Raw genomic sequence first — 25,748 nt, 5'->3', positions numbered from 1 at the left:
GCACGGAGGCAGCAGCACTCACAGTCAAACCTTCATTTTCTCCGGAACACTTCAGCCCTCTGGGGCCACAGTCAACAGTCCAGTACCCCTGTGTGTACTTCAGGGAGGGTCACTTCATGATGTGTTTCTCTGCCGCTGTGGCCTCCATTTCTCCAGGTATAATACAAGTATCCTTCAGACCTCCCGAGACACCTGCTCAGGCCAAGGGCTGACGCTAACAGTAGCCTCAGCCACAGTGAAGCTTTGCTGTTGGATGATCCAGTTCCTTATAGCCACATTGTATGCTCCCAGTGATTCGCAGTTTTTGCCTCTAAAAAAGTACCAAGGGACAATGTCCTCTAAGCCATTGCCAAAGATGTGGGCTAGAGGACAAAGAAGAAGGCGTGGTGGGAGAGCAAGGCAGGCCAAGCACCGGCCTCTTCGGCTTTGTTTTTTTTGTCCCAGGTCCTGAGTGAAAGCTGAATGCTAGTCTGTATCTCAGGTCCTTCGGGAGTATAGAAGAGGCAGATCCCACTGGAGAGGGCCAGTGTCCAACACAGTACATGGTAAACATCAGGCATGGAGGTGGTGAGTCCGAGGTGCCATGCGCCCGGTCGAGCCTCCCTCATTCATTTGGGCTTAGGTAATGGGGGGGCTAAACCCAGGGACTCCTGTCCGTGGGCTGGGATCAGCAATAGTCATGAGCGAGGACTCAGCCCACCTCCCCTAGGAGGCGGAGGGAAGGGGACTGAGTGGTTGTCAAGCATGGTCTTCCCTGTCTGCAACATGGTGGTAGCCAGGAGGCTGGGCCTGCATCCGGAAGAGGACTGTGAGCAGCAACACTATGAGAAGGAAGAGGATGGAGCCACAGACAGCCAAGGCCACAATCACCTCTGGGCAGGGGAGGGAAAAGAAAGGTAACATTAGTATTCATCCAACAAATAGAGAGCACTACCCCATGCCAGGGACTGTTTCCACAAGACGTGGATATACACGGGCGGTCAAGACAACCTGCTCTCCCGGAGAGAATGCCCAGCGCCCAGCGCTCCACTGTGCAGCTCTGAGACTGATGGGCATCTGTAAACCGAGGACTTAAGACAGCTGAGGGAAGAGGCGCTGTGTTAGACAGCTCAGACGCCTTATTTGACACCCACGTAGAGAAGAGGCCTCAAGTTAGCAGGAGCTGGGGGAGAGTCCAGCTCAGAAGTCATAAATCTCTAAGTCATACTACACAGGTGGCACTTAACTTACCATGGAGAAAAGGTAGGGGAGCCATGGGCTTGGAAGAGATGCCAGGAGTCAGGACAGACAGGAAAAGAGAGCTAGGGACAAGCCTCAGGCCAGTCATTGTTTAGTGAAGAGGAAGAAGAATGGTAAGGAAGTTGTAGTAAGTGAACATCAGAGGTCATGAAAACGCTACTGTTCTGCAGTGCTGGGTAGGGAATGAATCCAGGGTTTCACAGGTTAGCCATGGCTTCTACCACTGAGCTATGTTTGCAGCACTCGGAAAAACATGTTTAAGGAGGGAGAGACAGCTATGACTTCTGCTGAGAAGTGAGAGAAACTGACCAAGAACCGGTCCTTTCGGCAACAGCTTCGTTGAAGCAAAAGTTGACACCAAATTGTTTAATGTCAGTCTGAGGTAATAAGTCTGAGCAAGTAAAGCCAGAACGCAGGCAACTCTTGGAAGGATTTTACCCACAGGGATCAGAGAGAGAGAGAGAGAGAGAGAGAGAGAGAGAGAGAGTCTCAGACGTCTTTGTTAAGCTTTGCAATGGGAGTGATCCAGTGGAGAAGAGAACGTGTTCTCAGTGAAGGGGAGACGAGACCCAGAGTGTAGGTGGAGAGGCCGCACCTGAGTACTAGCTTACACCAGCAGGTAAGCTGGGAGAATGACAGTTCTCTCCTGGTGACTCCTATTTTCTCAGTAATAAGAGAATCACCCAAGGGTGAAGAATGGGGAGAATATGTGAATATGCTATTAGGGTTGAAGAAGCTGTCCAGGGAAAGGCAGGAAGATGGCTGGAAATATGACTGCTCCCTGAAGATTTGTGGACGTGATTTTTGTTTTTGTTGGTTTTTTTTTTTTTTTTTTTTTTTTGGTTTTTCGAGACAGGGTTTCTCTGTGTAGTTTTTGGTGCCTGTCCTAGATCTCACTTTGTAGACCAGTCTGGCCTCGAACTCAGAGATCCGCCTGGCTCTGCCTCCCGAGTGCTGGGATTAAAGGAGCGTGCACCCCCGCCCGCTGTGGACGAGATCCTCACACTCACCCAGGACAGGATGAGCCCAGAAGCAGGTGGCAGCTCACCTGTGTCTGCAGTATCAGTTGTTAGCTGGCACTCCTTCTGCCAGTCCTTGGGTATGACAGGCTCTGTGAGGCGGAGGAAGTCCTGTAGTGGGCAGCGGTGAGGGCAGCCAGGCAGGATCAGAGGCCAGGGTGCCTTCTTACTGTCATTCCGAAAGTACATCTCCACGGAGAAATTCCTGCAGAGTTGACAGGAGGCAAGAGGGGGGATGCCCACCGTGCCCATACCTGAGTCTCTGGGCTGCCTGCAGCCAGCTCCAGTGCCCCTTTAGAGGACACCCTGAGAGTTCCACTTACCCATCGTCTTCCTGATACAGTTCAAATATGTGGCAGGAAGCATAGGGGGCTTGTTTCCCGTTGTAGACATTCAGTGCCATTTGCAGAGCAACCAGGGTGGTATCATGCTGTAGGGAGAGGGAATGCCCAGAAGACTGGTTGCTCCTCCACATCCCCAGGAGCTGAATCGGGGAAAGTACCCGGGTCCTGGCTTGACACTTGCGTGTTGGGGATTTGGAGCTTACCGCGGAGTAAACCAGAAGCTTAGGGAATTGGGAGGTGGTTGCCATCAGTGTCAGGTTCTTCAGTATCTGAGCCAGAAGAACTCCTGAAGAAGAGAAATCCCAAGTGTCAGCGTCTTGAACCGTCCTCATCTGCTAGTCTCAGTCTGATCACCAACCCAGAGGACTCTTCCGGTTCATGGAGACCTTACTGGAACTCGACACCACCAGCTGCCACGAATTGTCAAGCTGACACAGGACACAGCTAAGGCAAGTTGTCAGTATTTAAACACGGGTGCAAAAACTTGAGCTAGGAGGTCCTGATCACAACTGATTTAACAGTGTGGACACAGTATAAACTTAAGACTGCTTCACAGCACACAAGAGGGTGCTCACGCCAGGGCAACTGCTGTGTGTAGGCTCTGAAAACGGCAGTGTCCAAGGTTTGAGAAGGCATGCCCTTGAATGCTGAAATGGATTTCCCTCAGCCTTTTCTCCAAAGGCCTCAGCAGTTCTCTGGAGGGAGGCATGCAGTTAGGAAAGAGGAAAGGTCTTCTGACATGGGTGAAACTTAGAGAGAATGGCGGGCCAGGTGTGGTGGTGCACACCTTTAATCCCAGCACTCAGGAGGCAGAGCCAGGCGGGTCTCTGTGATTTGAGGCCAGGATGGTCTACATACAGAGTTCAAGCTGGCCTGACCAGAGCTACACACTGAGACCTGTGACTCAGGCTAAATGTCAGGGGACCAGGAGCTTTGGGTGACTAGCAGGGATGGCAAAGGGGAGATCTGCTTTTGAAAGAGCAGAGAATGATCTTAGGCAGAACAGTGTGTGAGAAGCTCCCACGGAAGACTTCCAGTGCTGGAGAGTTTGGGAGGGTGGTGACATGCTGTTTGTGTCACTCACCCCCCTGAAGTCGGGCCTTCTGTACTTGCTCGTGGATCCCGAAGAGGAAGAGGAAGCTGAAATCCTTGAGCTGGCTCAGCCGGTGCACCGTTTGGGGTGAGGCCCAGGGCGGCAGGAGCAGCCCATGTGTTTGCTGTGTATCGCAGCGGGCAGGTTAGCTCCCTAGGCCTAGGTCAGAGCCTCTCCAGGGGTGGCTTTCTTCCCCAGGTGGGGAAGGTGCCTGTGTGTGTGAGGGAGGAAGAGGAGAGCAGAGGTGAGGCGGAGGGGCCACTGCAGACATGGCGGACAGCAGGGCATTGGAAAGGACGCTCAAGCAGGAAGAGCGGACTCAGCAGAAAGAAATCTCACAGCATTGAGCTCTGGACGGAGAAGGGTACAGATTGCTGACAACTAGTGAACCATTTCCCACTTTGAGGTTCTTTTTACCCGCGAGGGAAGTTCCCAGGTTACATAAGCACTGGCCTGCTGGGCCTTCCCGGTGGGGATGACAGTAGCCAAGCAACGTGCTCTGCTGCCCTAGAGATCTGAACCTGCTGAGGAGAGAAGAGCAATCCCAACAGGCACCCAGGTCAGCTCACCTCACAAAAGAGTGTGTCATAAACATTCCAGATGGTCTCTAGGGTCAGGTTCGTAAGCCCTGTCTCATTGGCCACCATGTCCAGAAATTGCTATGAGAAATGGATCAGGAGATCAATACTGTTCTGGGGAAAGAGCAGTCTGATGTCTTACACCTCAGCCCCCCACTCACTGCATTCTGAATAGTCCTGTTCTGATACTCTGGTGTCTGCCGAGTCTCATTCTGCAGCTGTTCATAACGGGGGCATGGGCCCAACGGGAACTTCAGCAACTGCAAATTAAGGGGGAAACGGGCAGAGGTCTGGGATCAGTATCCGTGGGCCCGTAATCATAGCTGTCCCCTCACCACCTATGAAGGGCTGATCAGTCTTACCCTGTCTTCAGTGATGGGCACAGTGTGAACAGGGATAGGCTGCCACGAAATGTTAGGGTTGAAGCGCTGCGCCTCGCTGGGAGGGAAGAGTCCAGCCAGGTTGGCCTGAGCACTCATGAGAGTACGGTCAAAGTCAGTGCTTCGCACGTAAACCTGTAGATTGGCAACATAAATCTGTCTTCGTGTGGAAAAGCACTCTGGCTCCTCACTAGAGCCCCAGGGAGAACCTGTTCTGGATGGTTACTCAGCACGTTATAAACTTACCATGTACACACACAGCTTGTCTGGATCTTAGGGAAGATCCAGGCCCTGTTCCTCAAGGCCCCAGACATTCAGTTATAAGCTAAAATTCAGTCTGTGGGAATGAGCAGGCTGGCCTCAAACTCACAGTGATCCGCCCGCCTTTGTCTCCACAGTGCTGAGATTAAAGGTATGTGCCTCTAATTCCAGCCTGGTACATACTCTTAATCCCAGAATTTGAGAGGCAGAGGCAGGAGGCTCTCTGAGTTCAAGACTAGCCAGGGCTACATAATGAGAGCCTGTCTAAAAATTAAACAAAAGCAATACTCCAGAGTCCTAATGATGGATACCACTCCTCACCACACTCCCTTTCCCCCTTTATAAATGAACTTAGAGGGCTGGAGAGATGGCTCAGTGGTTAAGAGCATCTGGCTGCTCTTCTAGAGGTCCTGAGTTCCATTCCCAGCAACCACATGGTGGCTCACAAGCATCTGTAATGAGACCTGGCGCCCTCTTCTGGTCTGCAGGCATACATATAATAAATAAATAAATAAATAAATTAAATCTTTTTTAAAAAATGAACTTAGAGACCAGGGAGGGGGAAAAAGGGAACAGAGAGAGGTGGCTTGTGAAGAGAGAGGAAGGAAACAGGGAAGGGTGAGCTCAGGGCAGAGCTGAGTCTTTAGGGAACAGTACCATGTAGAGGACTAAGACAGCTGTCTCAGTAACCACAGAACAGCTCTCTCCATCACTGGGGCGCTTAAGCAGAGGACCTCAGGAGCCACCACACTTGCCAGTTTTCACTACCCCCCTTTATCTTGGCTCTGCCCAGGGCTCCCCTATAAGCTCCAAGAAGACAGAGCTCATAACTCTATGGTATAGCATTATATGAAAAGCACTAGCACAGTGCTTGCCCCTTGGATGACAATAAACATCTTGGATAGAAAGCTTATTTGGTGTTTCTCAGAAAGTACTTTACCAGACCCTTCCTTATGCCTGAGTTGGACCCTTGGCCAGTTTTGTCTCTTCCCAGACAAGCAGAGACAATTTAGACTTCAGAGCAGTATTCTAGACAGCTCTTAGATGTTTTGTCTAAGAACCAAAATTTCAGGAGGGAAGCCAGAATGCCTAGCCTCACCCTTTGGTTCTCTAAGGTCAGAAGATAATCCAAAGATCCCATTCCTCTGCCGATCAGGCTCCCAGTCTTACCTCTTGCCGGTGGTAAGAGGTGTTCAGAAAGCCTTGGTAGCGCTGCCTCAGAGCCTGGCCTAGCTCCCAGTGCTGCAGCATCCCCTCCTGTGGGCAAATCTGAAGGTTAGGAGAGTCCAGAGGGAAGGACTGGCTCACAGGCCCTATGGCATTTAAGATTCTTCCCGAGGCAAGGAGTGAGTTTGATCCCAAAAGTTAAGTGGTCAGTTGTGAATGACATTGTCCTGGGCACAGAGGATTGTTAAGAAATCTGGTCATTGGGCTGGAGAGATGGCTCAGAGGTTAAGAGCACTGGCTGCTCATTCAAAGGACATGGGTTCAATTCCCAGCACCCACATGGCAGCTCACAATGGTCTATAACTCTGGTTCCACCCTCACACAGATCTACATGTAGGCAAAACACCAATGCACATAAAATTTAAAAAATGAATTGTTAAAAAAAAAAAGAAAAGAAAGAACCCAGAGAAATAACTCAGTGTGCTTAGCATAGACAAGGTCCTGCAAAATAGAAGTCTGGTCCATCAGAACACATGTGGGAAACTAGCAGTTTAGGGAGGCTCAGTTTCTACGCTCCAGACGTGACCCATTCTAGAGCACATCCTGAGGCCTTGTAGGTTGGCTTCTGACCCACCTTGGTTAGCTGACCAAACCCCTGGGGCCATTTCTCTTCCTGATAGGGGTCCTTGGGATATGTCTTCACTGGTGACCGATCTCCATGTCGATACAGCTGAGTAAAGAAAATGGTTTATCTACAGATCAGAAGGGTCTTCTGGTTAAGGACAGGGCCCACCTCTGCCCATGTCAGAAAAGGAAATCTCATTCCCTCTGGGAAGCCTTTCCACTAAGCAATGAAAAGAGAACCCCAGTTCAGGAGATTCCTAACAAGGCAGGCCATGCAATGTAACCCGAAATAATAGGCAAAGCCAAAAAGCATAGGTAGAAAAGAAGAATTAGTGCAAGCAATGCATTCTGGGGGAGGAGGCGGGCAACGACTGGGAAAACAAAGATCATCAAAGTCGTCTTTATGGGTGCCTCTCAACCTTTTAACTACACTCCCATCCTTGGGAGGCAGCATCCCAGGGAAGAATATCCTCTAACATTACTTGGTTGCTCTGCCCTGCAAAATGGCCTAGGGCTCCAAATCAATTCTGAATCCAGCCTCGCAACCCACCACGGGCCAGCTGCTTCCTAAGCCAGTTCTTTCTCCTTGAGAAGTGAGAACCCCGACCCCAGAGCACAAGCTCTGCCCCTCCCTCTACCAGCCGGCCTTTGCCCTTTCAGCTTTGGCAAACCCGTCGATGACTCCGTCACCCATTACCAAGGTAACAAAGCGCAGACTCCGGGCTTGGGTGGGTGGCATCACCGTTAGGCACATGCCAAGAAGAAACTGGAGAAGAGCTGCCTGGCTCCAACCCGACTGTCTGCCCGCCATCACCGTTGTTGGCTGTGCAGCAAAGGGGCCGGAACGCCTTGGGCGGTACCTGCTGCAGACGCCCGGATGCATTCGTAAGAACACTTGCCGGAAGTGTATCTTCGCCATCTTTCTAACGGCGGGCGGGGTGTGTGTGTGTGGGAAAGTCTGGCGGGCGAAGGCGAAATTTCCGATCAGCCGTGATGGACGAGCTTGGGGATGTAGCGCGATATTCCGGACAGAACAGGCTTAAGGACCTCGTTTTTGCAGAGGCCCGAGGTCAGGCTTGCCTCTTCCTCCACCAGGCTGGTGCTGTTTGCCCTGGGCAGGGTCTTAGTCTGGAGGGCGAGCGCCTCCTCTGAGCAGTGATCCCGGAGCCTCAGCTGGTGCAGAATTGGGGTGAGGTGTGGGGAAGTATAGGGCCTCACTTTCTACGCCTGTCTTCTGTGTGTAGCTTGAGCCTTAACTCTGGCACTGTTTCCCTAAGTAGTCTTGTTTGGGGTGTAGGGCAGTATTGCATGTAAACAGACCTTTGGACTCCCTGTGGCTTTGAGGTGGGTCCAGTCTAATCTACCATTCATTTCCTGAACAAACCTTTAGTTGCTCTCTCACTTCCCAGTTTTAGCCCTATCCCTCTATTTGTCCATTTCTAAATTAAATTAGGCTCAGAGCATCATGCTTCCTCTCGGGGGACTTGGGTTGTTATAGGATGTTCAGATTTCCCAAACCCGTCGCATCGAATTCCTAGGGGGAGAATTCCAGACAACTGGGGCTGCAGTTTGACGCAGGCATGTAACTGTGGAATTTCCACAGACTCAAAGTCAGACATTAGCCTTTAGGATTTATGGACAGGTAGCCAGTCTGAGCTCCAGATTTTGTGACTCCAAACCATTTAAGGACGCGGTGCAGGTGAGATCATAGGCCCTCCGTGTGCTTTGATGCAGATCTTCCTTCCATAAGCAACCCCCTCTCAGGTTATCCGTCAACAAATCTGGTGAGAACTTAGGACTCCAGGTAAAATTGTGTATTGACTGCCTAAACTTTACTTCCAAAGTCAACCTTGATAGAGACTGAGTGAGCAGAGTAGGAAGGCTTGAAAACTAGTTTTTAACTAAAAACAAACAAAACACACACAGAAAAAAAAAAACCAACCCCTAGCCAGGAGGTGGTGACACACGTCTTTAGTCTCAGCACACAAGAAGACAGAGGCAGGCAGATCTCTGAGTTTGAGGCCAGCCTGGTCTACAGAAAAAGTTCCAGGACACCCAGGGCTACGCAGAGAAACTCTGTCTCCAAAAACCAAAAAAACACAACAACAACAAACAAAACAAAACATTTTCTGTGTATGGGTGTTTTGCCTGCACGCCTATCTGTGAAACGTGTGTACAGTGCCCTCCAAGGCCAGAAGGCATCTGATTCCCTATAGATTATGGGTTTTTGTTTGTTTGTTTTTTCCAGAGCTGAGGACCGAACCCAGGGCCTTGCCTTGCTAGGCAAGCGCTCTACCATTGAGCTAAATCCCCAACCTCTCCCTATGAAGAGCCTTGTGGGTGCTGGGAATAAAACTTAGATGTTCTGGCAGAGTAACCAATTCTATTAACAACTAAGCCATCCCGCCAGCCTTGTTTGTTTGGGTTTTTATTTGTCCGTTTTGTTGTTGTTTTTCGAAGCAGGGTTCTCTGTGTATCCCTGGCTGTCCTGGAACTCACTCTGTAGACCAGGCTGGCCTTAAACTCCAAGATCCCCCTACCTCTGCCTCCAGCATGCTGGGATTAAAGGCGTACACCACCACACCCAGCTAGTTCTTAACTTTCTTAACCGCAGGTTCCCTAGTTCTTAACTTTCTTAACCACAGGTTCCCTTATAAGTCACATGAAAAATTAGCCCCTTAACGTGAACATAGAATACACTTTTGCATATAATCTCAAGTGATTCACAAAGATCCTCCATATGTTTATGAGATTAGGAAGCCAATCCAGAGAGAAGTGATTTGCCTAAGCTTACAGTTAAGAGAATGGATTGAAATTCAAACTTGCTTGGTTTTGTTGTTATTTGTCTTTTGAGACAGGTTCCCCGTATAACCCAGGCTGGCCTCACACCTCTGACCCTCCGGCCCCCACCTGCTAAGTACTGGAATCACAAGTGTGTGCTGCCCAACTCAGTGTGGTCTTCTTTCCCTGAGTTCCCTCCCTTTCTTTCAGACAGGATTAGGATCTTGCCATGTAACCCAGACTAGCTTTGATCTTTCATTCCTGCCTTATCTCCTAAAAGTCCAAAGCATATGCTGCCACACCTAGTTTGAAATGGAAGTTTCCTGATTTCTAGTATATAATCAGTTGTTTGTTTTTTTTAAGTATCTATGTATGTGTTGCATGTGTAGAGGTCAGACACAGCTCTCAGGAGTCCATGCTCTCCTTCTACAATGTGGGTTCTAAAGACTGAACTCAGGTGGTCAGACTTGACAGCAAGTCCCTTCTGAGCTGAGCCATCTCACCAGCCCTTAACATAAAATGGGCTATGGTGGTACATGCTTCTACTTCCAGGCAGAGGCAGGTGGATCTCTGTGAGTTTGAGGCCAGGCTGGCGTAATTAGTTCTAGGACAGTCAGGGCTACACAGAGAAACCCTGTCATGAATAAATAAATAAAGAATGCTTCACAAATTTTCTTGTCATTTTTTGTGCAAGGCCTATGCAAATCGTTCAGTATTGTTCCAATTTCAGTATATGTGCTGCCAAAAGAGCACTGTAATGGACAGTTCCTTACAGGCTGTTCAATCAGACTGCATATATGGGAGCCCCAACGTACCTTGAGATTTTTATCAAAAGAAACCTTCCACATAAGTGGCATCAAATAAAACATGACTAACTGACAAGTGCATAAGTGGGAGTTTTTTGTTTGTTTTGAGACAAGGTCTCATTTTGTAGGTCAGGCAGGCCTATGCCTTAAAATCCTCCTTCCACTGCTTCTCAAGTACTGGTATTATAGGCAGGCTCCTCCACATACATCTCAGGGAGTTGTTTTAAGACTATTTTGTTATCCCAGCACATGGCAGATTGATGCAGGAAGATCAGGAATTCAAGGACAGTTTCAGTTACAAAGCAAGTTCAAGGCCAGGCTAGGCTACAGGAGGCCTTTTAGTATAACTTTTACTCTGCAAAATTATCCAGGCCATTGTGCTTTCAGAATGTAAATGTATAGCTCTCCAAATAGAATAAAAATCCTTCATGCAGCTCATTTATTAGTAAAAGGGGGACCTGTAGGGCCCTGGCACCCGTTTTGGGTAACTGTTACCTTGCTTGCTGACCTTGACCTTGATATCCTCCCTATGCTAATTCCCTCCCGGGTTTTACCCTCCTGAATGCTTAAGGGAAGTCCTTTGTCTGTGTATCCTGCATAATGGGCATTAACAGCTTGGATACAAGACTGTAAAACATCTGTAACAGAACTTCTGCCCTCCGGGGTCCTTCCATTGTGCTGTAAGCCTGTATTTAAGACCTCCTCCCTCCTTCAATAAACAGCATTCGGCATTTAATAATAATAATAATAATAATAATAATAATAATAATAATAATAATAATAAATCCTTCATGCTTTGCCTTTCTTCCCCTTGCTCAAGTATGTCTGCCCCCTTTGTGTCTGTCTGTAAGCATGTGTAGGAAGGATTGGTGAAGCAGATGTTATTTCAATCTTTGTAGTGTGAAATGATTTCAGGATAATGTTGGCACTGAACATTGATGGTAGAAGCAAAGCTTTACTTTTGTGATTCCTCAGCCTTTGCATTATTTTCTACAGATGATTTGAAGTTATCCTCACCTTGGTTCCTTACAGTTGGAAAAAGAAAACATCATGTACATGGATAGATATTTGCAGCCCTATTTCAGACCAAATAAATCTGCTGTGGGATGTCTTTCTGTACACAGTGAATATGTGTTGCTCTGATTGGTTGATAAATAAAGCTGCATTGGCCTATGGCAGGGCAGGATGGAGTCAAGTGGGAAAATCCAAGGGAGATAGTGAAAAGAAAAAAAAGGAGAGTGGGGAAGACACTGCTAGCCGCCACCAGGAGAAGCAAGATGTAAAAGTACCAGCTACATAAATCAGTTTCTGAAAGTGAGGTCAAGTTTGAGAACAATTGCTCTACTCTGTGTTGGCAGATGCAGACCTAAATACAGGTGAGTTAACCATCTCTTTTTCTCATTTTTTGGAGACTTGTATAATGGGATAAAGTAGGTTTGCTTATTTTATTGTAGTTTGAATTTGAGCATGAGCTTATTTTTTACTTCTGTGCTTACATGTGTGTATGCACATGAGTGCAGGTGCTCATGGAGGCCAGCAGAGGGCATCTGATCTCTGGAGCTGAAGTTACAAGTGGTTGTGAGCCACTCAGCATGGGTATAGGGAACTGAACTTGGGTCTTCTGTAGGAGCAGCCAGGACTCTTAACTGGTAAGCATTCCCGAGTTGGGAGCAGAAGCTTTTGAATCAGTTTTACCTGTATTCAGTTTTGATGTGTATACCTTGTTAGTAACCTTCTCCTAAGATTTACTGTGAGAATACATGAAATGATAATACATGTAGAATGAATTATGCAGAAAAGCCTAAATAAATACTACTTTTCTTCTTTGTGTTCTGCCTTCTATATCATGTTTGAACATATGGGGTTAGGAAACAGGGGTTCCCGGGTTCTTCTTTATTTGTGATTAGGAGATTGGGCAGAAGTCAACGTGAGCAGGTTCCCAGGGCTCTGGAAGATGGTTCCCTCACTTTCTACTCAACTAGAGCACTGAAAGAAGGACCCAGAAACAGTACTGCCCCAGCCCACCTCTGTAAACTTTACTTTATGGCCTGCTTAGAGGCAAAGATTGCCTTTGAGGGAGTTATTTACTAGTACATTTGGCCAGGGCCTGGTAAATGCTGCTATTTCTAAGCCTAGAAGCAACCTTTGGAAGTTTGGGGTGGAGGAATCGGAGATGTGACTTCTAAGATTCCCCAAGGATGTTCCCAGGCATGTTGCTTTCTGTAAGAGCCAAAAATACATGGGAAAAGCCCATAGGACTGGGATGCCTTGGCCTTAATTACACTGTGGGTTGATGGAACTGTGCCATGAGGGTGGGGCTGATAAAGTAGGACATGTGTGCTTCTAGCTGCTGGTCACCTGATTGCTTGCCCTGGCTTGGGACAGAAGTCCCAGTGGTCGGTCACTGGAAAGTCTGTGGAGATACCATCAACAGGCTTTAGCCTTCCCCATTTCCCCCCTCCCTTCTCTTTGTGCCGAGCCCCTCCACCACCCGAAACCTGAAGGGGTGGGTGGCTGTGGTGGTGAGGTACTGGAGACGATGCCTCTTTTATAGGAAACTGAGCTGCGCTGCCTCCCTGGCTGGCTTGGGGGAGGACCTGCTTGTTCAGCAGCTGTCTCTAGCCTGGGTCAGTGGGCTCCAGACTGGGTTGTGTATGTGTCTTCCTGGGGCCTAACAAGCACCCTGGGAAATGATTAGGGAGTCAGGGGAAGGAGCAGGATTAGGAATGGATGAAGGAGACATTTTTTTAACCCCTAGAAAATGTCACTGGGCTTCAGGCCAATGTTACATCTCAAGCTCCTGGAAATGAATATATCAGGGACATCTCTGAGCATGCCACTATGCTGGGACATGGGCAAGGGGAGAGAGCTGGATAGCTGATGGGTGCTGGGACTGAGCGGTCCCAGTCTCTGTGGCGGCTGTCCTTGGTCTCTACTTTCCCAGGATGACAGGTCCTTGTGAAAATAGGGGAAGGAACACAAGAGAAGAATGGAGAGCCTTGTGCTCATGATTCATAACTGTCCAGACCAGGGTGGAGGCCTTGTGAGGGGATGACCTTGTGACGAGAAGGAACAAGAGCCAGAGGCAGAAGCTGAAGATGGGGGCTGCCAGAGGGGCTTTTTCTGCACGTGGAAACTGAATACATGGGCAGATTTTGCAACACTCCCACAGCCCGCTGTCTTCGTGCACGTGTTCCCAGCCCCGGCCTGTTCCCTTGGGCAGCCTCTGCTTCCTCTCATCTCTCACCAAACCCCCTTTCTACTTCAGTTTTCCCGTCCTTCCCCACCCCGTTCTTTCGGGCCCGCCCCCACAACCATGTTCACTCTTGCCCTGTTTCCTCTGTTTCCTTCCCTCATGCCCTCCCTGTTCATCTCTGTTCTGGTCCCTCTGGCGCTTGTCTGGCCCCTGTCCTATGCTTTAATGTGGACCCATGGGAATTGGAGTTCACAGCAAAACAGGAAGGGCCTGTGAGCAGGAAACTGGGAATGGGGCAGGGGGTGAACAGCCAGCAGTAACCTCAACTCCTGCTTCTCACATCTGAAGTGAAGCCTTTGCAGAGCCCGGCCGCCCACCAGCCCGGCCGCCCACCAGCCCGGCCACCCCACCAGCCCGGCTGCCCACCGGCCCGGCAGACCACCGGCCCTGCAGACCACCAGCCCTGCAGACCACCAGCCCTAGCTTCTTCCATCTCAGAACTTTTCCTCAGACCCGAGAATGCTCTAGACTCGAACACAGGAAAAAAAGATCAGTGGGCCTGGAGGAAGGACATCTGGATTCTGACCTCAGCTTGGCCACTAACTGTGTGGTCTTGGGCAAGCTCTCAAGAGAGCATCAGTAAATGCTGTAAAATGGAGTCATTTGCCATTTTTCTGCCTCCCCCTTGGAGTTGCGCTCAGGAGCCAAAGAGATAGTGAGGAGTTTGTATGAGGAAACAAAGATTCAAAGCGGTGACCATGTATAGGTTCAAGGTGATGAAAGACAAACCACTAAAGGAATCGGAGCGGAATGATAACCCTGCCCATCCTTGAACATTAATGACACACTGTGCTGATTTTTCTTTTATGAACATTAGTGTTTTGCCTGCATTTCTGTCTGTCTGAGGGTGTTGGGGCCCCTGGAACTGGAGTTACAGACAGTTGTGAGCTGCCATGTGGGTGCTGGGAATTGAACTTGGGACCTTTGAAAGAGTAGTCAGTGCTCTTAACCTCAGAGCCATCTCTCCGGCCCCCATTGTGCTGATTTTTATTCTCACATTGATCTTATGTGTCAAAACTATTATTATTATCCCCACTCCGAGAGAGGTTCAGAGACATCAACTTGGGCAGTCAAGATCAGACAAGTGAATAGGGACAAAGTTCAGCAAGGAGTGCTTTCCTGGCGTAGGCTGTAGCCCTAGCCCTGAGGTTTGAACCCAGGACCCAAATGAGAAATGATTCTGCCCAGCTGAAATAAACTCAAGTTAACAAGTATGGGATGGAAGAGGGACATATTTTTCTTTGTTTGTTTACTTATCATTTAACAAACAGAAACGTAGTATCTACCATGTTTCCTCTCTAAGCCAGCTGCTGATCCCTTTGGGAGATCAAATCAATGAAACTTGATGTGTTCCTTCAGGGCGGAATCTCCTGTCCCAGGCAGCAAGGCAGGAAAGCTATGACGGTAGACTCTGTAGCTCATGACACCACCCCAGATGGGACTGCTCTCTAGATAGGCGACCTGCTTATCTGTACTGGGCAGGCCCCCTGGGTTGCTAGCATCTGCTCTTCTCCCAGGCCTCTGTCGCCTGACCTCTTCCCTGTCCCCCCCTCAGGGCACACAGACTCAAGCTCACTTGAAGGCCCAGCACCTGCCCGTCTTCACCCTTGGAGTACTACCCGCTTGGCTCAGTCCTGGGGCTAGTGGGGAGAGCTTGGCGCCTTCCCAGAGGCAGGGGAGGAGGGAGGCTGGGAACACAGGCTGGGCCTTGGTGTCGCAATTCCGGGCCGTGCCGGGACCTTTGCTCTGCGAGGTGTCTATGGGGGGAGGGGGGAGGGAACGCTGACTCTGGAGGCTGCTGGGATTAGGGTGGGGGTGCCTGAGAAGCCGTCCTTCTGTACCAGCAAAGAGCTCCCGGGTGAGGAGAGGAAGGACAGACATGGAACTGGGCCGGTCTGCGGGGAAACGCGACAGTCTTGGTAGAGGGTAGGGGACAAGGTGGCGCCGGCTAAGGGGGTGGCCGGCTGGGGAGGAGTCAGCCTGGTGGGGAAGCTACCTCGTGGGCGGGCGCCTAAGGAGACCAAGGGCTCCGGGTCGCGGGGAGGAAGGACCCCTTGTCAGTCCCTCCCCTCAGCCTTTGCCTACTTGACTGCTTCTCCCTGCTGGCCCCTGTGGGCTCAGCTCTAGTCTCTGGCCGCCCGCTGCGGCCTCGAGGGCCGGGCACTGCAACACCCTCTTCTCCAGCAAGGGGGCTCCAGAGACCAAGCAGCCTGCAAGTCTGGTGACCTGGGGATTGATTTATCTGGTCGGCTCCTAGACAGCGGCCCCGGGGGCTCTGTCCTTGCATCCGGGTTGGGGAGAGATGGGATGGGAAGATATTCTTAGGGAAGAATCTCTGGGGGGAAAAGGAGGAATAATGATACCAGGAGTTCCGGGCAGGGATAGAGTTTTACTGGGTCTCAAAAGAACTGGAGGGGTTCTTGGGAGAGGAGGCCCTGTACTGGGGAGAGTCTTGTGATGAGAACTTTGTGCTGGGACTTCAGAAATATTCTAACAAGCAGACTCAGAGTGAGCTTGGATCCAGTCTCGTGGTCCTGCTAACTCTGGCTCTCTCTGCTGTTAGAGAAGGTGGGTGAGGAGAGCATAGAGCAGTCCTGAGACCTCAGACAAGTCAGGATTCTGCTCTTGGTGCTACCGCCCCCACCTCTGCGGCCACAGGCGGTTTCTTTAACCTCTTTGAACCTTGGTTTCCTTATCTTTAAAATGGATTTAAGAATAGTCCTGATAAACTGGGCAGTGGTGGCGCACACCTTTAATCCCAGCACCCGGGAGGCAGAGACAGACGATTTCTGGGAGTTTGAGACCAGCCTGGTCTACAGAGCGAGATCCAGGACAGCCAAGGCTATACAGAAAAACCCTGTCTTGAAAAACCAAAATAAAGAAAGAGAGAATAGTCCTGACAAGCTGGAGGGATCGTTCAACGGCAGACCATTTGCCCAGCCTGCATGAAGGTCTGGGTTCAATCTCCCGAACTGAGAAAAATAATATAAATAAAAAGTCCTGACTTCCTAGGCCTATAACAAAGAAGCCTCACAGGATAATCCGTGACAAGTGAATGTCGGCGATAATCTGAGGCTGGATGGAAGGGAGCAGAGAAGGGAGCTAAGGCCTGGTTCTGGAGGTGTAACCTGGGTCATTCCTGCAGGACAGTGTCTTGGTAATGTCCAGGGCTCCAGGAAGAGATGTCCTTGTGGCTGGAGGCTCCAGGACCTGGTGTTTGTCCTGGTAAGCTGCTTTATTCAAACCTTCTCTCTGAGCCGAGGCCTCTGGCTCCTCTCCTACCCCAGGAATCAGCCCCTTCACTGCCTGCGTCCTGGACTTCTTAGCAGCACAAAGCCAGATCTGTTCTTAGCGTTACTTGCCTCAGACCCTTTGCCCTGGTTCTAGTGTTTGTTCTGAAGTCCTCCGTCAGGATTTGCTTCTGGGGAGAGCTGACATGCTTAGCCCTCACTGGAGAGTTCTGTCTGATCTAGGAAATGGATGCTCTCTAGCCCCCACCCTCCCCAGGGAACAAAGCTTAGCATCTTCATCTAAGTTTTTTTTTGTTTGTTTGTTTTTTCTTTTCTTTTCTGGTTTTTCGAGACAGTGTTTCTCTGTAGCTTTGAAACCTATCCTGGAACTCGCTCTGTAGACCAGGCTGGCTTTGAACTCAGAGATCCGCCTGCCTCTGCCTCCCGAGTGCTGGGATTAAAGGTGTGCACCACCACGCCCAGCTTCATCTAAGATCTTGATGTGCAAAGGACAGAAACTGACTAGTCCTAGATTCCACATGATCCTGGAATCTGAAAGCATGAGCTGGGGCTTGGGTGCCTTCTTTTTCTGTTTTTTTTTTTTTTTTTCTCTCAAGACAGGGTTCCTCTGTGTAACGTGGCTGTCCTGGAACTCACTGTGTAGACCAGGCTGGCCTCAAACTCAGGGATCCTCCCGCCTCTACCTCCCAGAGATTAAAGGTGTGTGCCACCACTCCTGGCTAACTTGGCTGCTTTCTAAGGGTAGAGTTAAGTTTATAGCCAAGACGTTTGGGGATGGAGTCTGGATAGGAGATGAACCTATCCATACTCCCTTTGTGCCTCTATTTGGGCTCAGACTCGGCAACGGAACTGTGGAAGGCAGAAACCCAAGATGCAAGAGCCCAGGGAGGGAGCAGCTGCATCGTCAGGGAGGAAGCTAGGATGGCCCAGTCTGCTGGAAGTGCTTTGAGGATGGGGTTGGAGGCTGCAGAGCCCACAGCCCTGCTCCCCAGAGCCGAGACCTTTACAGAACCCACAGGTAAGAAGCACCTGGATTTGGAGAAGGTAGGGCTCCCTAGATCTGAGAGGGGAACTCTGGGGTCCTTTGCCTTCTAAGGTCACAGTTAAATCCCACGTGACTTTGGTGTGAATTTGGTCTGTATCTTAGGCATTTCGGAGTCTCAGTTTCTTTGTGATTTGAAATTAACCCTCATGATTGTCCTAAGGATCAATGCTTATAAAGAGCTCATGCAGTACCTAGGACGTAATAGTCCTTGGTAAAGGACAGCAACTGTTATAGATTAAGCCAGACACTGTGGCATGCCCTGATAATTCAAGCTACTCTGGAGGCTGAGGCAAGATCACTTGAGCCTAGGAGTTCAAAAGTTCAAAGCCAACCTAGGCTATATATTGTGAATCTGAGAGATGGGGGAGGGAGGGAGGGGAGAGAGAGAGAGAGAGAGAGAGAGAGAGAATGAGAGAGAGAGAGAGAGAGAGAGAGAGAGAGAGAGAGAGAGAATGAGAGAGAGAATATTATTCAATGAAGGGAAGAGAATAAAGAGTGCCCAGCCAGGAGTGATCAAGGAAGGGAGGACATTAAGCCTTGTGTCTGTATCCAGAGCTCCGTCCACCAAAGCGGAAAAAGGGGCCAGCCCCCAAAATGCTGGGGAACGAGCTGTGCAGTGTATGCGGGGACAAGGCCTCTGGCTTCCATTACAATGTGCTGAGCTGCGAGGGCTGCAAGGGATTCTTCCGCCGCAGTGTCATCAAGGGCGCGCGATATGCTTGCCACAGCGGTGGCCACTGCCCCATGGACACCTACATGCGGAGGAAATGCCAGGAGTGTCGGCTGCGCAAATGCCTCCAGGCGGGCATGCGGGAGGAGTGTGAGTGTCCGGAGCAGGAACTGGGAAGAGCTGGTGGGTGGGAGACTACTGACGCCCTGTTGTGAAGGCAGATAGATGCTTACCCCTGCAGGGATCTCCTGAGTGTGGGCTAAAACTCCCCTAACCAGGCATAGTGGCAGCACTAGGGAAGCCGAGGTGGGTCTCTGAGTTCAAGGCCAGCCTGGTTTACAGAGTGAGTTCAGGGACAGCCAAGAGCTACATAGTGAGACCCTCTCTTGAAAAACAAACAAACAAAACAAAAAAAGAAAGAAAAGAAAAAGAAACAACTTCCTTGCTTCTGCACACGTTTTGTTCCTGGAGCATAAAACCGTCCATCCCCTCTCCCCCGTGGCGGCCTCTTGTTCACCCTTACCCCGCTTCCTACTTCCCGTCTGGCCCTGTCTTCAGGTGTCTTGTCAGAAGAACAGATCCGCTTGAAGAAACTGAAGCGGCAAGAAGAAGAGCAGACTCAAGCCACGTCAGTGTCCCCCAGGGTTTCCTCAGCTCCCCAGGTCCTGCCACAGCTCAGCCCGGAGCAACTGGGCATGATTGAGAAGCTGGTTGCCGCCCAGCAACAGTGTAACAGACGCTCCTTTTCTGACCGACTGCGAGTCACGGTACCTGATGACCTGGGGCGAGGTGGCTGTGCCCGAGGCACCAGCTCACTTGATGCCTGACTCACAGCAATTTGCTTTTTTCCTCCCTTGCCCACCCCGAGTAGCCTTGGCCCATCGCACCTGACCCTCAGAGCCGGGAAGCCCGACAACAGCGCTTTGCCCATTTCACTGAGCTGGCCATCGTGTCTGTGCAGGAGATCGTTGACTTTGCCAAACAGCTCCCTGGCTTCCTGCAGCTCAGCAGGGAGGACCAGATCGCCTTGCTGAAGACCTCTGCGATTGAGGTGGCTGAAAGGGAATGGGATGAAGGGAGAACCAGAGTAGGCTTATCTGTAGGGGACCTCCAGAGATCCAGCTTGGAGAGTCCGAGCCATTGGGAAAGGGAGTCAACCTCCTTTCAAGGGCCACGTACCAAGAGCAGCCCCTTCGTGCCTATTTGAAAGCTGCTGCTTGTGTGCAGGTGATGCTTCTGGAGACGTCACGGAGGTACAACCCTGGGAGCGAGAGCATCACCTTCCTCAAGGACTTCAGTTACAACCGGGAAGACTTTGCCAAAGCAGGTAAGACCTAAGATGGCCAGGGCACTGGCGCTTGCCATCATGGGGCCCATCAGGATTAGAGAGCCGTGGACCTGAGGTTTGGGCGGTTATACAGTGAGGACACCACTTGTTTTTCCAAGAGAGAAGTTTGGGATGTTGATCAGTCACTTAACTGCTCCAGACCTCTGTCCACTGGCACATCTGAGGAGGTTTTGTAAGCATCTTCTTGGAGGAGACCAGGCCCGGCTGAGCGCGGGGGTGGGGTGGGGGGGTGTTCATTCTTGTTTTAACCAGTGAAGCTCTACTTAAATCTGCATTGTGCTTCTGCTTAAAAGTTGAGAATATTGTATAGCTAAGAAAGCATTTTGAAGCCGGGTGGTGGTGATGGTGGTGCATGCCTTTAATCCCAGCACTTGGGAGGCAGAGGCAGGCGGATCTCTGAGTTTGAGGCCAGCCTGGTCTACAAAGTGAGTTCCAGGAAAGGCGCAAAACTATACAGAGAAACCCTTTCTCGAAAAACAAAACAAAACAGAAAGAAAGAAAGCGTTTTGAAAACCGCTGTATCAGCCTTTCGAGACAAAAGGAAGAAACCCTTTTCAGATAATGCTCTTTAAGATCACGCAGGCTCACTCGAGCCTTACTCTCTTTCTGTCCTCCACCCGGTGAGCTGAACAACCAGAGCTGAAGCATGATAAACGTGCAGAATGGGAGCGCTGTAGGATCAAATCCAGTGTTTCCTCTGGATCGGGTGGAATTGGTGCCGCTCGGTGCTAAGCAGTGGAAGGTTCTCTTATTCGGCTGTTGGGGATGCTCATGATGAGGCTGGGGCTGGGAAAGGGTGGCAGAAGTCTGGAGGAGACTGAGGAGACTCAGTTGGCAGCTGAGAGAGCAGGCTGTGAAATACAGCTAACATTGGGACTGTTCTCAGGGCCGATAGTTCAGAAAGCTTTCACTGGCGTCTGGTGGCTCAGGCTAACCCCTGAGCCCCTTGTCCCAATGTGGCCCTTCTAGGAAGGCCTCCCTGAACTGCAGGGGACGGCAAGGCTCTGTCAGCCCCGCTGCGCTTCTTTGTTTTTCTGAATGTCGGGGTACTTAGTGGGCAATATGAAGGTGCTGTCCAGACTTAAAACCAGCCCTGTCCCTCTTTCCCACCAAACACCCCTCAAATGGTTGCTGACTTAGACTTTCTTAACCCTTGCCTCTGTCAGGACACGCTCTTTTCCGAACCCTTCCTGTTCCTTCAGCACTCGTGGACTTGTGCTATCTGAATCTGCACCTATTTATAAGATTTCTTTATTTAAGCAGTTTTGATGTCATCATGTTTTTCATTTCTCATTTTATCAGTGTGTTCTTGAGAAAAAGGAACAGAAGGCTCTTTTTATTTTTTCTTTCTTCTCTTTTTAACCATTTTTTAAGGTTTGTCTATCTTGTTTCTCTCTCTCTCTCTCTCTCTCTCTCTCTCTCTCTCTCTCTCTCTCTCTCTCTCTGTGTGTGTGTGTGTGTCCTGCTTTTCTTTCCCCAGAGGCTCTGTTTTGTCAAGTCTCTCCCCACCCCATCCACTGCCATATGTTGTGTACAATGGCTGACTAATATGAACCAATCTCATGTGAGGGAATCCTCCAGCGAGCATTAGCAGACCCTCACGAGAGCACAGCACAATTCCAGAACCTTCTCTTTTTCTTTGTATGGGGGGCTTTTGAGCATATTTTGGAACTTAAAATTTCATCAAGAAATGCTCTATAAAATGAAGCTGGCCTATTGACTAGATCCACACACAACACTGGAGAGACATCAGGGTGAAAGTACAGGAAGTGACTCATCAAGAGACCTGGATGGAAAAGCGTAGCAGATGGCTGCTGAAAGAGATCTGAGAAAGCCTAGAAAACAGTGTGGGGTGGACACATTGACAATGCGAGGGAAGACATGTTCAGCAGGTGCCTGGCTATAGGTCAGGGGTTGTTGCATGCTCATTGTCTTCCCTGAAAGAAGACTGGCTGATTATTATTGGGTTTTGTTGTTGTTGTTGTTTTAAATGGGGAGACAAATAGGAAGATCAGCGGTTCAAGTCCATAGGCTGGAGAAGTAGTGTGCATCTGTAACCCCTGTGCTGGGGAGCAGGCAGAGACAGGCGGATGCCCAGGGCTCAGTGGTTAGCCAATCTAAACTAAATAGCTTGCCAGGGTTAGTGAGAGACTGTTCAAACAACTAAGGTGGAAAGCAATGAGGAAGACATCTGAGGTTTACTTCCGGCCTCCACAGAGCAAATGGGCATGTGCACCCCCTTCCCACGTACGTGAACACACACACACACACACACACACACACACACACACACACACACACACACACAAAGTTCAAGGCCATCCTTAGCTAGCCTGGGGACTATATGAGACATTGTCACAAAACAACAAAAACCAAAACAAAGCAAAAAAAAACCAGCCAAACCTAAAAACAAAAACCATGGTAGAAGCCAGGCATGGTGGCACACGCCTTTAATCCCAACACTCAGGAGGCAGAGAAAGGAAGATCTAGGCCAGCCTGTTCTATATAGAGTTCCAGGACAACTAAAGGCTATATGGAGAGACCCTGTCTCATTACACAAAGAAAAGGTCAACCAAGCTCAGTTGGTAGAGTGTTTTGCCTATCGAGGGCCTGGATTCAATTCCCAGTACCACATAAACTGGCTGTGGTACTGAATATTCGTAATAGTTCCACTCATAAGGCTAGAAGTCCAAAGTCACCCTCAGCTACTTAGTGAATTTGAGGCCAGCCTGGGCTCCATGGGACCTTATCACAAAAATGAAGTCTTTTAAAAAATTTAATGAAGCCAGGCAGTGGTGGTGCACGCCTTTGATCCCAGCACTCAGGAGGCAGAGGCAAGCGGATCTCTGTGAGTTCAAGGCTAGCCTGGTCTACAGAGTGAGTTCAGGAAAGGCACAAAGCTACACAGAGAAACCCTGCTTCAAAAAAACAAATATTTAATGAACACATAGTAAATACCACATATACATTTATTATTCTAAGAAGTTTATAAGGGAAATCTTATTATCCCCAGATTACAGGTGGGGACTCTAAGGCACAGATAGGTTAAATAACTTATCACTTCACCCAGCTTAGGAAGTAGTAGATTCAGGGGAGTCAAATCCTGGCAGTCTCGAACTGCAGTCCACACCCTCAGCCACATTCTATCCAAGATGTGCTCTCTCAGCTGTAGCCTAGTATTCAGATAAGGCCATTTGCCAGCCAAGAAGGGCTTTTTTTTTTTGGTTTTTGAGACAGGGTTTCTCTGCGTAGCTTTGCGCCTTTCCTGGGACTCACTTGGTAGCCCAGGCTGGCCTCGAACTCACAGAGATCCTCCTGGCTCTGCCTCCCGAGTGCTGGGATTAAAGGCGTGCGCCAGCCACCACCGCCCCCGCTCAAAACGGGCTTCTTTATAAGCAAAGTAAAAGATATCTATTTCTAGAAACAGGACATCCTTGAGAATCCTTATTGTTGTTTAATGCAATATTTTTCATGTTAAACCTTCTGCATACTTACTTTATCATGTAACCATCTGTATTAGTTACTTTCTTCAGTTCCTTGATAAAATACAGGCCAAAGGCAACTTAAGGAAGGAAGGGTTGGGACTGGAGAGATGGCTTAGAGGATAAGCGCACTGGCTGCTCTTCTAGAGGTCCTGAGTTCAATTCCCAGCAACCACATGGTGGCTCACAACCATCTGTAATGGGATCTGGTGTCCTCTTCTGTCATGCTGACATTCATGCAGACAGAACTGTGTACATAAATAAATAAATCTTTTTCAAAAAAGAAGGAAGGTTGTATTGACCCCTGGCTTGAGCACGTAGTTCATCGTGGGGATAGGTGTATCAGTAGATGTAGAGCAGTGGTTTTCAACCCTCCTAGTACTTCAACCTTAACTGTAACTTTGCTACTGTTATGAATCATAATATAAGTATCTGCTATGCAGGATATCTGATATTCGACCCCCAAGGGGTCACAGCCCACAGTTGAGAACCCCTGATGTAGATAGTCACATGGAATCCACAGTCGGGAAGCAGAGACAGATGAATGGAGTGCTCAGCTTTCTTTTTATTCAGTCCCTCATAGACATGCCCAGAGGTCCATTTTCTAAGTGATTTATTTCAGAGACTGTCAAATTGACAACCACGTAACCATCACACCATCACAATAGGTTTTTGTTTTGTTTTGAGATAGGATCTTGCTGTGTGGCCCAAACTGGTTTGAAACTTGGAATCCCCTTGCCTCAGCCTTTCAAGTGCTGGAATTACATTCACGCACTACCATTCCCAGCAGACTGGTTTTGCTCGCCAGTTTCCACCTGACTCGAATTTCACAGAGGAGAAGACGTGGAGAAGTTAAGAAGCTTGTTCTTGCCCAGCAGAAACCTGGAGACCTTTCAGTGACTTCCTAGCTTTCCCCCTCATTGAGTTGGTGGATGTTCTCCCCGGGCCCGCCACAACCCTCAGTGTCCCTTCCTCCCCAGGGCTTCAGGTGGAGTTCATCAATCCCATCTTCGAGTTCTCCAGAGCCATGAACGAACTGCAGCTCAACGATGCCGAGTTTGCCTTGCTCATCGCCATCAGCATCTTCTCTGCAGGTGCGGAGGAGGGGCAAGAGGGAAACTGAGTCAGAGACCTTCACCTAGGAGGGCCGTAGTGTGGAGGACCCTGCTGTGTTACTGTGGACGGGAGGTTGGGTGGGATGTGTCCCTATTTGGGAGTTATGATTTGGGGTATGGAACCAAGACCTCGGCCAGACCTGCTCCTCAACTTTGTTGGTGACCTACAGACCGGCCCAACGTGCAGGACCAGCTCCAGGTAGAGAGGCTGCAACACACGTATGTGGAGGCCCTGCATGCCTATGTCTCCATCAACCACCCCCACGTGAGTCTCCCCAGTGCCTTTTTCTTCTGCTCTTAGGGCCCCTTTTCAGATATCCACTTTCTTTCAGGACTCTTGCTTACACCTAGCATGGGCAGTTCTTTACCTTTCTTTCTCAAAACCTCCCTGCCCCGGCTCACCTTCTCTAGGGAAGAGCAGCAGCTAGACAGACTTCTTTCTTTCTTTCTCCTCTCTCTCTCTCTCTTTTCCAGGACCGACTGATGTTCCCACGGATGCTAATGAAGTTGGTGAGCCTCCGGACATTGAGCAGCGTCCATTCAGAGCAAGTGTTTGCGCTCCGCCTGCAGGACAAAAAGCTTCCCCCGCTGCTGTCTGAGATCTGGGATGTCCACGAATGACCGCGGCTCTTCCTCCATGTCCTCTGGGCTTTGGGAACACACGACTGAGGCTTACGGACTGCTTCCTAGAGGTGGAGCAGACTGAGGAGGGCAAACATTCCTGGGAGCTGGGCGAAGGAGATCCTTGCATGGCATTAAAGGAGCGTCGAAGGGCTGGGTGTTTTGTGGCCGCTGGGCAGTTGGGGACCTCTACTAACGTAGTGCACATCTGAAGCCCTTATTGACCCAACCAAATAAACTAGCCAGGAAGGCCACTTTGCACAGGGTTCTTCAGGGCCCTGCCCATCTTGTCTCTACCACTTCCTGTTTTTCCCCATAGGGCCCCAAAGAAATTCTCCGCTATCATTCTGCAGCTTGGCTGTAACTGCCTCGGGGCTGTTTCACCAATAGGTCTGGCACTTGGAACAGAAAGGCCAAGATAGGGAAACCAGTTTCTGGATCCAGGGTAGAGGTGCTGCGGTGGAGGAAGCCTGTGTCCATTAAAACCTGCCTCCATATTCAGGAGAGGGACAAGAATCACAAGTGACAGCTTTTTTTGTTCACGAGGCCCGCGGCATAAGAGAAATGCTTAGGCTTTGGGGCACCTTCCCCTTTAATGACCAAGGCAGAAGCAGGTGCTCTTACTGTCTGGGGAGGAGCTGGAGCTTCAGCAATAACTCAGCAGTACA

General features: G+C 49.7%; 2 protein-coding genes and 1 non-coding gene across 13 annotated transcripts; 1 reads left to right on the top strand and 2 right to left on the bottom strand.

Moving 5' to 3' along the window:
* Positions 1 to 18: 18 nt before the first annotated feature.
* On the bottom strand, positions 19 to 8,233 carry Acp2 (acid phosphatase 2, lysosomal). Of its 2 annotated transcripts, none has more exons than XM_042275695.2 (11): positions 7,566 to 8,233; positions 6,716 to 6,811; positions 6,085 to 6,171; positions 4,636 to 4,788; positions 4,435 to 4,533; positions 4,265 to 4,354; positions 3,687 to 3,819; positions 2,806 to 2,888; positions 2,582 to 2,688; positions 2,288 to 2,463; positions 19 to 872 (listed from the first exon to the last, which is right to left on the bottom strand). In XM_042275695.2, the coding sequence occupies exons 3-11, from the start codon at positions 6,163 to 6,165 to the stop codon at positions 739 to 741; spliced, it is 1,056 nt and encodes a 351-aa protein (XP_042131629.1). In that variant the 5' UTR covers positions 6,166 to 6,171; positions 6,716 to 6,811; positions 7,566 to 8,233; the 3' UTR covers positions 19 to 738. The 2 variants fall into 2 exon arrangements, with proteins under 2 accessions (XP_042131629.1, XP_076426080.1); XM_076569965.1 differs by lacking the exon at positions 7,566 to 8,233 and adding an exon at positions 7,256 to 7,403.
* Nr1h3 (nuclear receptor subfamily 1 group H member 3) lies at positions 7,368 to 25,346 on the top strand. Of its 10 annotated transcripts, none has more exons than XM_042275691.2 (10): positions 7,427 to 7,590; positions 16,694 to 16,773; positions 17,635 to 17,817; positions 18,398 to 18,664; positions 19,073 to 19,281; positions 19,386 to 19,565; positions 19,742 to 19,841; positions 24,325 to 24,438; positions 24,630 to 24,724; positions 24,934 to 25,346. In XM_042275691.2, exons 2-10 carry the CDS (start codon positions 16,731 to 16,733, stop codon positions 25,078 to 25,080), a joined length of 1,338 nt encoding a protein of 445 aa, XP_042131625.1. In that variant the 5' UTR covers positions 7,427 to 7,590; positions 16,694 to 16,730; the 3' UTR covers positions 25,081 to 25,346. The 10 variants fall into 10 exon arrangements, with proteins under 10 accessions (XP_076426078.1, XP_042131625.1, XP_006984423.1 ...); XM_006984361.4 differs by lacking the exon at positions 7,427 to 7,590 and adding an exon at positions 15,222 to 15,406; XM_006984362.3 differs by lacking the exon at positions 7,427 to 7,590 and adding an exon at positions 15,333 to 15,474.
* LOC121829195 (U6 spliceosomal RNA) lies at positions 10,134 to 10,239 on the bottom strand. The gene has a single exon (XR_006071979.2). It is a non-coding gene; the product is annotated as a U6 spliceosomal RNA (small nuclear RNA).
* Positions 25,347 to 25,748: the final 402 nt, after the last annotated feature.

This window comes from Peromyscus maniculatus, chromosome 4, assembly GCF_049852395.1.
Source record: "Peromyscus maniculatus bairdii isolate BWxNUB_F1_BW_parent chromosome 4, HU_Pman_BW_mat_3.1, whole genome shotgun sequence".
In the NCBI taxonomy this organism is placed as follows: Eukaryota; Metazoa; Chordata; class Mammalia; order Rodentia; family Cricetidae; genus Peromyscus; species Peromyscus maniculatus.
Note: the sequence above shows the minus strand (reverse complement) of the source record. Positions and strands in the feature narration are given on the sequence as shown.